The sequence below is a fragment of the Hypomesus transpacificus genome, unplaced genomic scaffold (assembly GCF_021917145.1).
Source record: "Hypomesus transpacificus isolate Combined female unplaced genomic scaffold, fHypTra1 scaffold_42, whole genome shotgun sequence".
In the NCBI taxonomy this organism is placed as follows: domain Eukaryota; kingdom Metazoa; phylum Chordata; class Actinopteri; order Osmeriformes; family Osmeridae; genus Hypomesus; species Hypomesus transpacificus.
Window position 1 is genome coordinate 281546 of NW_025813938.1, and position 16458 is coordinate 298003.

The window sequence follows — 16458 nt, forward strand, 5'->3', positions numbered from 1 at the left end:
CCCCCCAGGCGCACTGGTGGCATCTGAACCCCGCTCAAGCAGCATACCGTATCGTTCTATTCTTTACCTTCTCGCCAGCGTCTCATGAGGAAGTTTGCCTGAGGACATGGTTGTTCACACTGGCACTCAGGCTAGGTAAACCTCCTCTTTAGCAGGGATCTATGAGAAAGAGTCTGAAGAAGAAGCGGAGTGTGGAATGTTACAGCAGTCAGAGAAAACACTAAACTAAAGACTGTCGTTTTTACAAGGAAAACTTTTACAAGGATATGTAATTGGTTGACTGGCAACCTCATATTTATAGAACATTAAGTCAAACTGACCCATTTTCCTTTGTTCTATATTTTGAGGTGGGTATTAAATGAATCCAAAACATGCCCTGGTCTGCTGTCTGGGCCCGTGTCCAGTCACAACATTTGATCAACAGAAAGAATGAGTCTTTTGTGTATGAGGTCAATCAAGTTGTGCCCTTTTACGCAACCCTAAAACCCCCCGCCTGCCTGCCCTGTCCATGACAGAACCTCTCTGCAGCTCTAGACCCATCATCTACACCCCTCCCTCCTGGGATGGTGGAGAGGGAGGGGACGCTGGTTAAATACCTGCAGCCAGCATGTCAGCTATCCCAAGTTTGACAGGGCCAGTTCCCCCGTGATGAAGAACCTAGTGATCTAGAGGAGGGTGAGCAGAGAAACGGGAAGGGTCATTTCCTCCTTTACATCAACGGCAAGATCATCCCAACACACACATTCGTCTCAGGTCTGATTTAAATGAAATTCTTGATATGCTCACTGCAGAATTCAGAAAACAAATTATACGGTCTTCTCTGTGTCAACTACGCACTTTATATTCTGGTTCAGAGGCTAACAATACTGTGTATTGACTCTGATACTGTAATAAATCCCACCCAGGAGTTTTCAACAGTTTTATATACTTCTGAGTAAGAGTGTTTTTTAGCAAGAGGCAAATATCTCAGTGTTGACATCCAAGACCCCTAAAAGTGCTTGAGACAACATCTCAGTTTGCTGCCAGTTTGCTCATTAGAGTACCCAGAGGAATTCCACAGATTTCTTTGGGCCTTCAGGCTGCAGATAGCCTGGAAGGCTCGGACATTTCTGTTCCCCAGAAGAAACGCAGTGACAATGGAGCCTACTGTTAGCCAGAACAATCGGGAGTCAATAAACAATAAACAAACAAACGTAAACACAGACATGTTTTGTGTTCCAGTTGCTCCCACTTGGATAAAACAGTGCTAGCAGAGGGGGTGATGACAGTGTGGAATGAACGACACATTTCCCGGAGATCTCATTTCATGCATCTAAATCTCAGCTCATTTCTGAAACCAACTGGAATGTAAAGAGTTGACCTAGTCACATCTCCCCAGAAGCACTCAACACTTCAAATGCTTCCGATGCACTTTACTTCTGATGAGTCGTAAAGAACATAATTGGTGGAATTCTAAATTCCTCCCCTCAAATGTTACATTAACTGTATGTTCTGCAAAATCCATAAAAGAGAAGAGTTGGAGACAGGATCTTTTGAGTTTAACTCAACCTCTTCTAATAATCCTCTAATAAAACGAGTTGAGACATGTCCTTCCACCAATTGCAGAGCAAAGAAGTCCCAGTCCAAAGTGTGCATCCTGTAGGTGGCACTGATCCATCTCCAGCTGGCGCCAGACGCCAGGCGCGACAGGCACAGAATATAGAGAATCTATATATACACAGAATATAGAGAATCTATATATACACAGAATATAGAGAATCTATATATACACAGAATATAGAGAATCTATATATACACAGAATATAGAGAATCTATATATACACAGAATATAGAGAATCTATATATACACAGAATATAGAGAATCTATATATACACAGAATATAGAGAATCTATATATACACAGAATATAGAGAATCTATATATACACAGAATATAGAGAATCTATATATACACAGAATATAGAGAATCTATATATACACAGAATATAGAGAATCTATATATACACAGAATATAGAGAATCTATATATACACAGAATATAGAGAATCTATATATACACAGAATATAGAGAATCTATATATACACAGAATATAGAGAATCTATATATACACAGAATATAGAGAATCTATATATACACAGAATATAGAGAATCTATATATACACAGAATATAGAGAATCTATATATACACAGAATATAGAGAATCTATATATACACAGAATATAGAGAATCTATATATACACAGAATATAGAGAATCTATATATACACAGAATATAGAGAATCTATATATACACAGAATATAGAGAATCTATATATACACAGAATATAGAGAATCTATATATACACAGAATATAGAGAATCTATATATACACAGAATATAGAGAATCTATATATACACAGAATATAGAGAATCTATATATACACAGAATATAGAGAATCTATATATACACAGAATATAGAGAATCTATATATACACAGAATATAGAGAATCTATATATACACAGAATATAGAGAATCTATATATACACAGAATATAGAGAATCTATATATACACAGAATATAGAGAATCTATATATACACAGAATATAGAGAATCTATATATACACAGAATATAGAGAATCTATATATACACAAACTAGAATAGCTGAGGAATATGATCTAGTCATTGGGAGGACCTTCTGATGAATGAGCATCAGGGATAGAAGCAGAAACGGCAACTGAAAGCCAAGCAGCCTGCAGTGCAGTACTCCTCCTCATCAAGAGAGAACCAGCCGACACACACACACCCCCACCTGAGGCAGAACACACCCCCACCTGAGACAGAACACACCCCCACCTGAGGCAGAACACACAGTCCCACCTGAGGCAGAACACAGTCCCACCTGAGGCAGAACACACCCCCACCTGAGGCAGAACACACACCCCCACCTGAGGCAGAACACAGTCCCACCTGAGGCAGAACACACAGTCCCACCTGAGGCAGAACACAGTCCCGCCTGAGGCAGAACACACCCCCACCTGAGGCAGAACACAGTCCCACCTGAGGCAGAACACAGTCCCACCTGAGGCAGAACACAGTCCCACTTCAGGCTGTCCCTGCAGAGCAGAGCAGGAACCACTGCTGTCAGACAGAAAACAGGCAGACACAGGTAAACACATGTAAACACAGGAAAGCACAGGTAAACACAAGTAAACACTGTTTGATGCGTCTTTTGTAACTGGCAGACTGTGTGCTAAGGTGCAGGTGGTTGGCCCTGCAGGGCTGTTCCAGTCTGCACGCAGCAGGGCTGTTCCAGGGGGGCGGAGTCCCCTGGCCCAGACAGACGGCTCTGGGCAGCAGCTACATGGCGTTGCCAGGGGGACAATGCTGGTGAGACAGTCAGCTGCATAACAGTCCCCCCTCCACAGCTCTGCCGCCACCCCCACACCCCCCGCCCCCCACCGTGGGTTAGTCTGCCAGGGCTCTTCAAGGCCCTACTGGGGGAGGGGCCTTTGGGAGAGGCCTCTGGGAGAGCTGTGGGAACATTTCAGACCAGAAGACCAGGAGGAGAGCCAGAAGGTCTGTAGAGGCGGGAGGAGAGCCAGCAGGAGGAATCAATGAGTGTGATCAGGTCAAAGTGTAAGACTGCTGCAGAGGAAACATCCTGGAGGTGTGTCTGGGGCGCGGCAGATCTGACCTCTGACAGGACCAGTCTGACCTGCTGTCTGCAGAACACTCTTTAGGTGGATTACCTGTAACCCAGCAGACTGAACTATACATCCCACTGAGCCAGGCTCAGGCTGGGCTGTGGAGCTAGTGGAGGAGAGGAAGGCTCGGGGCCAAATTCTTGTCACAAATCAGAGGCAAACACTTTCAAAAGCGTACTGAGGGCTGAGGTGAACTGGGAGACAAAACCCTGGTGCTCCTGCCAAAGAGGTCAGGAGAGGGGAGAGAAGGGAGAGGGGGGAGGAGAGAAGGCGGTTGGCTAGCCTGTGTGTTTGCCCATCAACCTGGAGACTGGATGTTTGCCAAAGGTTGCAGCACTCTCCTGCACTCCTTGACGGCCTGGTCAGTGTGCAAGGTAGCGCAGCCTCGTTCCAACCCAGGAGGCTGGGGACAAAGGTCATCCTGAAAAATTACAACTATTCTGAAATTTAGTAAGAGTATTGTAAGAGGGATGAATATATATACACACACACTTGGCATTTTACCAAGCCATGATCATGTCCTTTGGTCCAGGTTTAAGTTAAAGTATTGCCTGAAGGTTTGAGGGGCACTAGAACAACCTGCTAACATTTCTGTTCTAAGGCAGGTGGGAAAGTAATATTTTCTTCACGGTTAATGGGTAACAGAACAAAAAGAGTCAGGAAAGGTTAGTTGACCCCAAGACAGATTAAATGGTCACAATTCGCAGGCGAGTGTAGCTGAGTAGGAGACTGGTGTGGATGGTTAAGAAGTCTATGGCCAGGAAATATTGTATCTATACTTAATTACTAAGCACTGACTCTCTGTATGTGCACAGTTTAAAATTAAGAACAAAAATATGCACTTCTGTACAAGACCATTTATTTTAACTATTGAAATCTTTAACTCAAGTTAACTGGAAATGTAATGGAAATTTCAATAAACAAAGCCAACAAAACGTATATTGATAGAGTCTGAAGATCTGAGCAGAAGTTTGAAAGTGTATTGTTGAAGAGCAGTTGCTGTAGGCAACGGACAGCCAAGGGGCTCTTAATAATTCAATTGTGAGAAAGCCACAAATGGCAAATCCTCAAATAATCTATTTCTGTGTGTCCTCTGCCCCATGTTTCTCAAAAGGCTATTCTGCAGACGTCTTCTGGACGGGCTTCACAGCAGAACACAGACATGTTCCACCACAGAGCTGGGTGAGCAGGAACCCATCAAGACATTCAGTCGAGTGTTGCTGAGGCTTCTTGTTAACTGCCATGATTTCAAAGAGGGTGGAAAATAAACATGAAACTGTACTATGACAAACAAAATCACCCGCTGAGCCGATGTAAAACCCTGTCTGAGTAGAAGGTTTTACAAAATATTATCCAGACTTCCACAGAGCAAGACTGGTAGGATGATAAATGTGGCAGCTTGTCACTGTGCTATTGCAGGGTCATGTTCATCTTTGATCTTTGGTGTAAAAGCTAAGTAGGAAACATAATGTTGATGGAGGTAAAACGGTTAGGGTTAGCAGTGTAAAAATGATTCGAAGTAGGGGTAGAAGGCAGACGCATCAAATGTCCTGTGCCTTGGGATTATTTCCCCCTTGGTCAGCTCCTGTAGAGTGGAGGTGAAAGTGAACTCTTGTCTGAGTGTGGGGAGCCTTCCTCCCCAGTAGCAGAAGTAGTTTTCTATGCTTTCCATTTCTTCTTCTGGTCCTTCTCCCCCCCGTGAAGCCCAGTGGCATGCCTTCCTCCTCGGGGAGGTGTGATAAGGCCTGTCCTTCGATCACACGGGGGGTGTTGAGCCCTGGCAATCCCCATGGTGCTCTGCAGCAGCGGTGACCCTGCAGCCACAGAGGAGCCACCCCCAAGCTGCAGCAGTCCTTCAGCCCGTTCCCTTCATGTACATCTTCTCCTCAGCAGCAGTCAGATCCTGTTAGAGCTTAGCGTCATCCTCCAACACTGCAGCCCTGTGGCCACAACGTGGATGGATAGGAATGTCCACGCTTGAGACATTGTCCTCAACATAAAACCAGAACTGGAAGTCTGTGACACGCTCGTTTGAACGTGCCACTCGTTTTTAGGTCTGAACATACCGTTCTACATTGTTCAAAGGATTTTCTTCATCAAATGAGTTCACTGGGGCATTTGGTTGCCAAATCATTCCACGCAAACCATTGTAAAAACTCGAAAAAATAATCCCCCCAATTTTTTTAACTAATTTTAGTGGGACGCATGCCTTCAGACTTCAGAGCATGCCGTCTACATCAAGAGCGTCCCCAGATTCCTGTGCAGCTCAGACTCTCTAAAAAAAAACCTTGGTGTCACTGCACTGGCCACTGGAGCATTGGTTCTATTCTTGAGGTGGCCTACATTTTGATAGCTGCAGGGCGGACGACTTGCAATGCCAGGAATGCATGCCCCCAGGACACAAGCCTGGATGTGACGCTCTGTAGAATTATCGCATCAGAGGTGCTGCACCTCACTGCTGCTGGCCAACCAGTGAGATACCTCACTTACAGATGCACATCCTCAGCTAGTCCCAGGGTGAACCTCTATCATGACGACAACCACACCTCAGGCCACAGCCCCTGCTGGTGGACACAGATCAGGAAGTGATGTAACAGGAATCCTAACAGGGGTAAGGATGGCTTTCTGCCCTCTTGACAAGATAAGAGACCATTCTCCTCAAGAGAAGACTGTCTGTACAGTACACAGGGCACAGCAGATATGGTTTGGAAAGAATCATAAAATCATGTCTGCTTTATACAACCTGTTTCAGAGGCAGAAGTTTAAATGTGTACACTAACTTCTGGCACAAGAGCTGACTTTACGACTATGGTCTCTCCGCAGAACATTTGCAGTGTTCCTGTCTGTGTTGATTCATCATCCTTGTAAGAATGGAGTCTGGTTAGGGCTACCAGGAGTGAGATGGGTAACAAGGCAGTCATAAATTATTTACTGGAGGTGGTTTACCCCAACAGCCCAGGAAGACTCAGTAGTGAGCACAGGCTTGCTAGGTCTCAATTAACACTTTTAACAACTTGGGCTTATTGAAGACAGAAGCACATGTTATCCCTCTGCTCTCCCACTTTAACACACTTACACTATGAACACCTTTCTTGCCGTCTGAGTTTATTTCTTCATGTGAGAGCCTTGACCAGAGACCTAGGTCGCTTCCCTGGGTTCCTGTGTTGGGGCTTTAATCTGTGGGGGGGGTTTTCCTGACGATTGTACCCAACCACCCTCCAGGTGTTGTGGGAGGGATTCCCTTTGAACTCCAGAAGGGCCCCTTTCCTGGGTGTGTTGGAACATGCTTGGGCTCTTTATCTGAGCCCTCAACTCTCCACACACCCAAAGAAAACAGTACCTGAATCATCCTGCATCCCTCCCCCTCCTCCCCCCCATATTGGCATTTTCAGCCACCTAAGACGAGGGGGAGTCTGTGTGCACAGCAGAGACACGCACTGCTTTGTCCACAGGCCTCCTACAAGAGAGAACCGGCTGTTCATGGCTGGGCTTTACTGTAATTACGCTGATCACATGCCAGCTGAAGCTGGAATTTGTCATTATTTGTTGTTGAAATGTGGGGAATCAACATGGGAACCACAAGCCTACCACTGAGGACTGTGTTTAAGGCTTTTAGAGCAGATTACTAGTTGTCTCTGTGGAGTAAAAAGGGGTTTCTCATGCAAAATAGCTACTCTGCGCAACAACAACAAAAAAACTGCAGTTCATTAGCGTAACGGCGGTATCTAGGTGGCAAAGAGATGCTCTTTTAACAAGATGATGTGGTGGATGTTTTAACCACCTGCTTCTAGTGAGCCTGTGTGTGGGACATGCCTTCAAACAGCAGAGTAAAATCAAAGTTAAACAAAGTTGCAGGATGGTATTTAACACTAAACTAAATATGAATCTTAATGTTAAAGACTAAACTAAAGAAACCAATATGGACACTTCAGATAAAAACATAAATTGTACTACAAAGAGCCAGTCATCTCTTCAGGCTTCACAACCTTCATATAGGCGTCCCTGTTTTCATTCACACAGTCAAGAGCGATAATTAATTATTGATAGGACACATTTCCTGTGAGTGGATGTGAATCTGTCCAACTGATCCAACAGAGGCCCAGTGCACCCCCTCGCAGCATCTCTCCGTCAGAAACACTACCTTTATAATGTCCCTCCCTGAATTATGCAGAAGCAAACATCCGCTGCCCTCTGGATTTACATCATAACTGAGGAGGACGGATCTGGTGGAAATCAGTGTATTTGACATTTGTGGTGTTGAGGAGTGAGAGAGAGCCTACCTAGTACTGGGTTAGGGTTAGAGAGAGCCTACCTAGTACTGGGTTAGGGTTAGAGAGAGCCTACCTGGTGTTAAGGTTAGAGAGAGCCTACCTTGTACTGGGATCCCTGGTGGACACAAGCTCCTGCAGAGGGAAGCAGGACACATGTCAGAAGAAGAGCACAAATCAGGAGCAACCAACCGTTTGCAAGGATCTTCTGAACACTGCTTCAACTAAAGCCTTTTATGTGCTGAAGCTCTACTCATTAAAAATGATTTAAATATATACATGGAAGAGGTTGATAAATTATAAAAGCATCTGATCAAAATAATTGGGGGGTCACAGTATGGGACAGAGTTGCTACTGAGTTACCAAGCTACATTAACTATCTTTTAACAACATGATATCAACACAGGCTAAGACAAACCATTTAATAGGTTTCTTGACTCAAACTGACGTCTAAGAAAAAACTTGCTACATGCAATGGAGGGTCAATGATTATCCATGCTCAATTAAAAGGGTAAACGCTGAGAAAACAAACTAGGGTTGACAAGCTCATGCTTCAGGGAGTCTGGCCTTCAGTCTGACACACGGGACAGAGAACCCTGATAGCCAGCTGGGAAAGTATAATCCTGGGAGTTTAAGGGATTTAACACAAAAGCCAAACTGGAACTGCAAGGTAACAATTATAGGGGCAAAGGGGCACCACTCTGCATAATTTAATTTGTGTAAATGGTTGAATTTTCCCCAAATTGTTGCCCAAGTAATGCTCACTTATTAAGAGTTTGTTCATTTCCATAAGTGAATCATCTCTTTTGACAGTAATGATTCTCTCCATAATGTTTCAGTGATGTTCTGTTATGATTAGGGGATAGTAGCTGAGCTAGGATGAATCTTTTATAATGACATGCATTTAGCGTCTGCTAAAGGAGTATGTGTACATGTTACAACACAACATGTAAAACGTACATGATTTCAACTCTTGAGAAAACGAAAGACATGAAATATACAGTTCACACACAATAGGTGCTGTCATGAATCACATACAAAGATAATTAGGCAACTCCAGTTCTGAGACCATGCATTACAAATCAAAGTGATGTTGCCTTGACAGTGTATGAAGAAATATGAGTGAATAGAGAAGCTGATTTAGACATTTGGATGGACACGGTTTACGTGGGTGTTAAAGCTATTTGTCAAAATGTAATCTCAGACAGAGCTTGATTGTCTCATTTCAAACGAGATTACAGATTCACTTGAGGATTATAATCTGTCTGGAAATAATCACTCAATCTGAAATTGGACAAGTCTATTCCTAGACAAACTAACAAAAAAGGAGATTATTTCGTGTAATATCGTGGATATAGCTACATTTATAAATGAGTCAAATCTGGGATTGCTGTAAATTTCCACGATTAGACAATCATCGGATGCCAAACTTTAGATTTGTCATCTAAATTGGCCAATCGTGATTTAAAACACGAACACCAGTCTACTTGATTCACTGGAGCAGGTTGAGTACAAACCTTGTGTTCCCGGAGTGATGGTGATGATTCCAGCCAAAGCGGCTAACAAGATCCACCGTAAAGTCATTTTCACTGCATAGAGCATTCAATCCAAAGGAGTAAAATGCAGTTTGATCTTAATTTAAATCAGAGCAATTCTTAAAAACCATCATGAATTTCCTTACGATTCAGTCAAACCAGAAAAAACGGCAAATTGAGGTCGGGAGAGAGATTACTTTGGTAAGTAACGCGCAGGAGCAGGTAGAGAGCGGTCCGACCACAGCGTTGCGGTTTGACGGAATGCAGCCTAACTGTTTGCGGTTAGCGAAACTTCCAAGAAACAATGCAGGTGTCGCCGTCCATACATTTAAAAGCTGTAAAACATGACGACAAAATATCACTTTGTAAGCTGTATAATCAGAGTTTAACTACCATTCACTATAGCCACAGTATCTCGGCGCAATAGAGAGACGTTTGAAGTGACTCGCATTGCAAGCTACTTCCAAGCCCCCTCTCACGCCGTAGGACGTCCCCCCGAACACTTGTGCAGAGTAAATCCAATAGTAGCCTACGGTGTGCCTTCTCCGGAATTTGACAAAAGTCATGTTCCTGATTAATCAGTTTGTGTACAATAACCAATATCCTTAAATCTTTTGATTCTTCATTACGTTCGTAGGTTATAGCATAGTGTACGAATGCTTAATTTAAAGGGTTAGACAGTTTTAGTCTTTAACTTTGCCTAACATAGAGCCATCTTGAAATATTTGCAGGAACATGACAGTAGGAAATTAGACGCATTAAATCGAAACATTTTTATTATCATGATGCTTAGGATGTATTCTGGAAGGAGGATGTTATTAAATGGCATTCAAGCATGTCCCTGAAAGAGTGCGCTCAACAAGAGACCGACACGGAGATTCTCCAGGTCACGTGGGAGCAACCTGACCCCGACCGGCGCTTTTGTCTCCGGCCAAAAATCCATCAGAGAGAAGGCTTTCAGCTGCGCTATTAACGCCCAAACAGCACCAGTGGCGGATCTAAGGGGTGGCAAGGGGTGACAGCTGCCACCCCAATCTTCCCATGGAAAAATATTATTTGTACATTACAGAACATTTCATTACATTATATAATATTAGTGTTTAATTTAAACTACAATGTTATAGCCTAATCATTTACCATAGAGATTACTGTACCCCCTACTCTGGGTTTACTGTACCCCCTACTCTGGGTTTCCCAGATTTGTTAAGAAGCTCTTAACGCAAAGAGCTTCTTAATGAATCTGGGAAACCCGGCCAATATCAGTTACAACCTGAAGCCTACAGTGGGTTGAAGTCCAAAGCTATAATGGAAGTCATCATTGTTGTGGTCACTGCCTCGTGCAAGTGGCTCGAGGGTCAGGACCCAACTGCACCACCACTCACCTTTGGACATCTCCCGTATTCAGTTCAATTACAATCTGTCAATACATGTAATCTGTCCACATTACAGATCTTACTCATGAAGGGGAAAATAAAATAATTATAATGTGCATTTGATGTTCCATTCCCAGGAAGATATACAAGATCTGTTGTGCTGTGTGAACACTGCCATCCAGTGTCTAAATGTGAACACTGCCATCCAGTGTCTAAATGTGAACACTGCCATCCAGTGTCTAAATGTGAACACAGCAATCTAACGCTGATTGACACGGTCCTCTTTAAATAGTAACAAATATTCCATTATATAAATATTCCATTATATTTGGGAATGTATGTATAGATTGAATGCACTGAATGGGACGATAAAACTAGTTTACAGTTTGGTTTATGCAATCTCATTCAACAAATGACAAATCCATAATACATTCATATTTTAAATGTTTTAATACAGTAACTATGCACACGTACATGGTGGTTTTATGACCAATACTTTCACTCTTTCTGGAGCTCTTTGGGCAGGAGTTCTTCACTGCTGAAGTGCAGAGCCTCACTTGTTTGGCTTGAGATGATGGCTCTCTCTATGAACGGCCCTGTGGAGGAAACACATCAGACTTCCTGGATGACTGAAAAACATGTTCCGATACAACAAGCCGTCAAGTCCTCTGGGATACAATGCTGTTTAACTAGTTTTGGTTAATGACACTGATCAAGCCACTCACTTTTTGGGGCATTTTTCAAGATTTTGTTTAAAGTGAAGTATGACAGGAAATGCAAGCAGACTCAAGAGAAGACAGACAGCAAAGGGCCCAGGCCAGATTTGAACCCAGGTCACTGCAGTAAGGTTTCACCCTACATGGGTGCACATGCACATGCCTACAAAAGGAATTTTGAAGCTAAATTTCACATATTTCTTTAAGACGCATGTATTTGTAGAGAGTCTTATGTCAAGCTCCAATCTGTAGTTTTCAATGATGTTTACTCCCTAGTCAAATTATAAAACTGCCCCAAGCCTGGCCTGGTAGTAGCTTGCCGTGTGATGTTTCTTGGCACAGAATCAAAGAGTTTCATGCAGGTACCAAAATACCCAGGTGGCCTGCCACTATCTGGTGCTGCATCACAAAACCATAGAAAGCTGGGAGAATGACAGTAGAGGAGACAGAGCTGTACGACAGTAGAGACAGAGCTGTATGACAGTAGAGACAGAGCTGTATGACAGTAGAGGAGACAGAGCTGTATGACAGTAGAGACAGAGCTGTAAGACAGTAGAGGAGACAGAGCTGTATGACAGTAGAGGAGACAGAGCTGTATGACAGTAGAGACAGAGCTGTATGACAGTAGAGACAGAGCTGTATGACAGTAGAGGAGACAGAGCTGTATGACAGTAGAGACAGAGCTGTATGACAGTAGAGGAGACAGAGCTGTATGACAGTAGAGACAGAGCTGTATGACAGTAGAGGAGACAGAGCTGTATGACAGTAGAGGAGACAGAGCTGTATGACAGTAGAGGAGACAGAGCTGTATGACAGTAGAGGAGACAGAGCTGTATGACAGTAGAGGAGACAGAGCTGTATGACAGTAGAGGAGACAGAGCTGTATGACAGTAGAGACTGACAGTAGAGACAGAGCTGTATGACAGTAGAGACAGAGCTGTATGACAGTAGAGGAGACAGAGCTGTATGACAGTAGAGACAGAGCTGTATGACAGTAGAGGAGACAGAGCTGTATGACAGTAGAGGAGACAGAGCTGTATGACAGTAGAGGAGACAGAGCTGTAAGACAGTAGAGGAGACAGAGCTGTAAGACAGTAGAGGAGACAGAGCTGTATGACAGTAGAGACAGAGCTGTATGACAGTAGAGGAGACAGAGCTGTATGACAGTAGAGGAGACAGAGCTATGAGAATACAAGAGGAGAGGCGCAAACTGCTGGGTAACTGAGGTCTTCTGAAACAGCCATAATGTCAGGTTGTAGGTGAGGAAGAGAAGGGGCGTACCGTAGCTGGCTGGCCGGTGGGTACACACATCCACAAGGACTGTCTGGATGTTGGCAAGTAACTGTTCCTTGGGCATGTCCAGCTGCAATAGAGAAACACAAACATCTGTCACGCATAAATATAGTTTTTTATAGGAATTATTCACACAACCTCTAACAACTCCCTGAATCCAGTGAAAATTGCGAGACTACAAGGATTGTGTATTTTATAACTATGGCTGTAATTTTTCCTAGCCCCATCCCCCACCCACCCCCTAGCCCCACCCCCTAGCCCCACCCACCCCCAGCCACACCCCCATGAGCCGGAAAACCCACCAAGCCCACTTGTGTGCTGACGTAGCACTCCTTCTCCACCAGGTACTCATGACCCGTCTTGAACAGCTCCAGCATCTTGGGAATGTTTATGCCCACAGACCCTAAACCGGTTCAGAGAGAACATGGTTGGTACTGATCAAGCTTCCTCTCCAGGGGTTGAACACTTGGTTTGTCTATTGAACTGATCTATTGACCTGATCGTGTCAATGCTGTTTAGTTTCAAGAAGGAATCAGAGGAAATTAAACCATTGACAAAAATGGAAATGTGGTAGGTGAAACAAGGTCTTGCTCCCACAAGGCAGGGTTGAATACTGCAGGTCCAGGGACAGAGAGAAAGATCCACCAGACTGGTAATATGCACCCACAGCCTGCATGCTTACCTCTCCTGCTCTTGGGAAACTTTTTTCTCAGTTTGTTCTTCAAAAGAACTAGTTTGGGGAGCATGTCTGGCACAGCCACGTAGAAGTCAGCATCCACCTCATCATCCAAGATCTGAAATGAAGAGGAAGGAAAACACTTGTAAACAAATCTGAGGGGACGAAAACAACAACAACAAACACAAACAACAAACACAGTAGGGGAGAAAGAGGAGAATCCAGATGTCACCTTCTGCACCAGGTCTGCTCCCCCCGCGAAGGCAGCCCCATTCTGCAGGGCCAGGCTGGCCTGATCAGGATCCTGCAGAGGGAACCCAACACATCACTCATGTTCTGCAGAAGGAACCCAACACATCACTCATGATCTGCAGAGGGAACCCAACACATCACTCATGATCTGCAGAGGGAACCCATCACATCACTCATGTTCTGCAGAAGGAACCCAACACATCACTCATGATCTGCAGAAGGAACCCAACACATCACTCATGATCTGCACAGGGAACCCAACACATCACTCATGATCTGCAGAGGGAACCCAACACATCACTCATGTTCTGCAGAGTGAACCCATCACATCACTCATGATCTGCAGAGGGAACCCAACACATCACTCATGATCTGCAGAGTGAACCCATCACATCACTCATGTTCTGCAGAAGGAACCCAACACATCACTCATGATCTGCAGAAGGAACCCAACACATCACTCATGATCTGCACAGGGAACCCAACACATCACTCATGATCTGCAGAGGGAACCCAACACATCACTCATGATCTGCACAGGGAACCCAACACATCACTCATGTTCTGGGAAGCAGCACTGAGATAAGTGCTGTGGCTAACAGATAACCATCCGAGTGCGCAGCTTGTGCAGACATCCCATAAACCGTAATTAACGGTCTAATGAGGTATGCAGCCCAACAGTCCACATTAAGATTCTCTTCCGGACGTTTCCATGACAAAACACAATAAAGACCTGTGATGGGACAAGTTAGCTGACTTAGGAACGATGCATCTTCAGTCTAATTGTTTATATATATGATTGCTGAATCATCACAGGTCACAATTAAGCAAAATAAAGTTTACACAGTAAGGGTGCAAATGTGTGACTGTCATGTAAAGAAAAAAGAAGCAAAACCTAATAAAACAACAAATTTCAAATAATTATAATTCAAATAAAATGTTCACAAGGTAACACATTGTATATCGCTACACAAGATGGATATGAACACTCTACACAAACAATTGGAAGAAATTGAATTAGAAGAAATTGATAGATTTTGTAGAGAAATATCTTACCTCTGTGAAGACTCCTACTTTGTTTGCTTCGGTCTTAAATGGGTGTGGTAAGTGAACAGTGCTGACAAAGGTATCTACCTTTTTCTGAAACAGAAAGATTATTGGAACAGAGGTTGAATATTATGACAATTCATCTTTTCCCAACAGCAATGATGCCAACATCACAACACTTCATGACACAAATGGCCAAGCCTAAATATTTCACCAAATAATTTAGCTGACACTTTTTTCCAAAGGGATTTCCAGGAGAGGATGGGAATACATGTTCCCAACACCATATCCCATGCTCAGACTGCAGGTAACTAGCCTCCAAGGTGGATGTCGGCTCACCTTCTTCTCTAGTTTCATGTCCAGCTTCAGCTCGATATAAACAGACTGGTGTGGGGGTGTGAGGTCCAGCTTCTGAAAGCTCTTCAGCATATCGACAGCCTCTGCAGCCCCATGGGAAGGTCGCGGGTAGTACCGCGACAAGTACACGTCATCAACAGGAGCCCACGCCGTTAGACCAAACGGCTTGTGGCGGCCCGTATTATCGATCACCTTCTTCTCTTTCTTCTCCTCTTTTACTTTCTTCTCCTCTTTCTTCTTGTCTTGTCTTTTCGGCCTGCCGGTAGGAAAACAGGATGCATTAGTCATTGCTTATAGAGTGGCTATACTATTAACAAAAGTAAATATATATATTTATTTAAAGTGGTAGGCTATGTATTGAAATTCGTTGAGAATAAGTTTAACTTACTTCACGGCCGCAAAGGTCCTTACTGTGAGTTGCCTGGGTGCAGTTAGAGAGGCGGGTGTGTTGTAGGAGTATGTTGGACAACCTGCATTTAGGAGCTGTCTTTGGCATCCTGCTACAACTGAAAAACATTAAGTAACCGCTGTTCAAGTGCTTCAGACACCACTAGCTAGCACTACATTAACGTAATGTTAGCGATTAACCTAGCCAGTTCAATTGTATTAACAAAGCTTACATAATATAAACAGATGACAGCTTTACAGCATATTTCTAGCCAAAACGCTCAAGCCGAGAGTGGACAAATCTTGAGGTAGCTTGCACAAAATATCTGGTTCTGTCTTAGTTAGCTATCGACATCACAGGGCAGCGAAAGCTAGCTGGTCCGCTAGCTACTTAAGCTAGCTGGAGTAGCCTACTTTAGATGCTTTGTAAGAGAACAAATACGAGGACAGTGACAACAATTATAGTGCTAGCTCTATAGGCATTAAATAAGACATTGCCGGATTTAAAACAACGAGTGAAATAACAGCATTCAACTTGAGTATAAAATTGTATATGCTGACTGACCTTTTAAAAGGCTTCTCGTGCATGTTGCCATGTTGGCTTTCACACTGGTGTGACCGTGAAGAAACAACGGATGGTATACTAAGTACCGACCAGTATCATCAATACCGAGGAAGGTTCCGCTCAGATTATTGGTGATAAGAGATATTACTGATAAGTGGTACAACAATCAATAGGTGAAGCCATATGTGAACAAGTTTGGTGCAATGTTTTTACATTGAAACACAAGTCAAGGCAACTTTTTATAAGTTGTAAACGTTTTGATGGGAACATATTGCATGGTTCTAACCAAAAAGCTATACCAATTC

The 16458-nt window shown here is 43.6% G+C and overlaps 2 protein-coding genes across 5 annotated transcripts in view; both read right to left on the bottom strand.

The window, feature by feature from the left end:
• Positions 1 to 9975, bottom strand: part of fras1 (Fraser extracellular matrix complex subunit 1) — a 98541-nt gene extending 88566 nt beyond the window's left edge. For all 4 annotated transcript variants that reach the window (XM_047016812.1, XM_047016814.1, XM_047016813.1 and 1 more), the window contains exons 1-2: positions 9470 to 9975; positions 8056 to 8087 (exon numbers count right to left, since the gene is read on the bottom strand). In XM_047016812.1, coding sequence (XP_046872768.1) covers positions 8056 to 8087; positions 9470 to 9554 — 117 coding nt within the window. In that variant the 5' untranslated portion in view covers positions 9555 to 9975. The remainder of the gene's footprint in view (positions 1 to 8055; positions 8088 to 9469) is intronic.
• Positions 9976 to 11291: 1316 nt separating this feature from the next.
• Positions 11292 to 16219, bottom strand: mrpl1 (mitochondrial ribosomal protein L1). The gene is made up of 9 exons (XM_047016767.1): positions 16154 to 16219; positions 15590 to 15707; positions 15184 to 15457; positions 14854 to 14937; positions 13778 to 13849; positions 13552 to 13663; positions 13172 to 13272; positions 12858 to 12939; positions 11292 to 11456 (listed from the first exon to the last, which is right to left on the bottom strand). Exons 1-9 carry the CDS (start codon positions 16182 to 16184, stop codon positions 11359 to 11361), a joined length of 972 nt encoding a protein of 323 aa, XP_046872723.1. The 5' UTR covers positions 16185 to 16219; the 3' UTR covers positions 11292 to 11358.
• Positions 16220 to 16458: the final 239 nt, after the last annotated feature.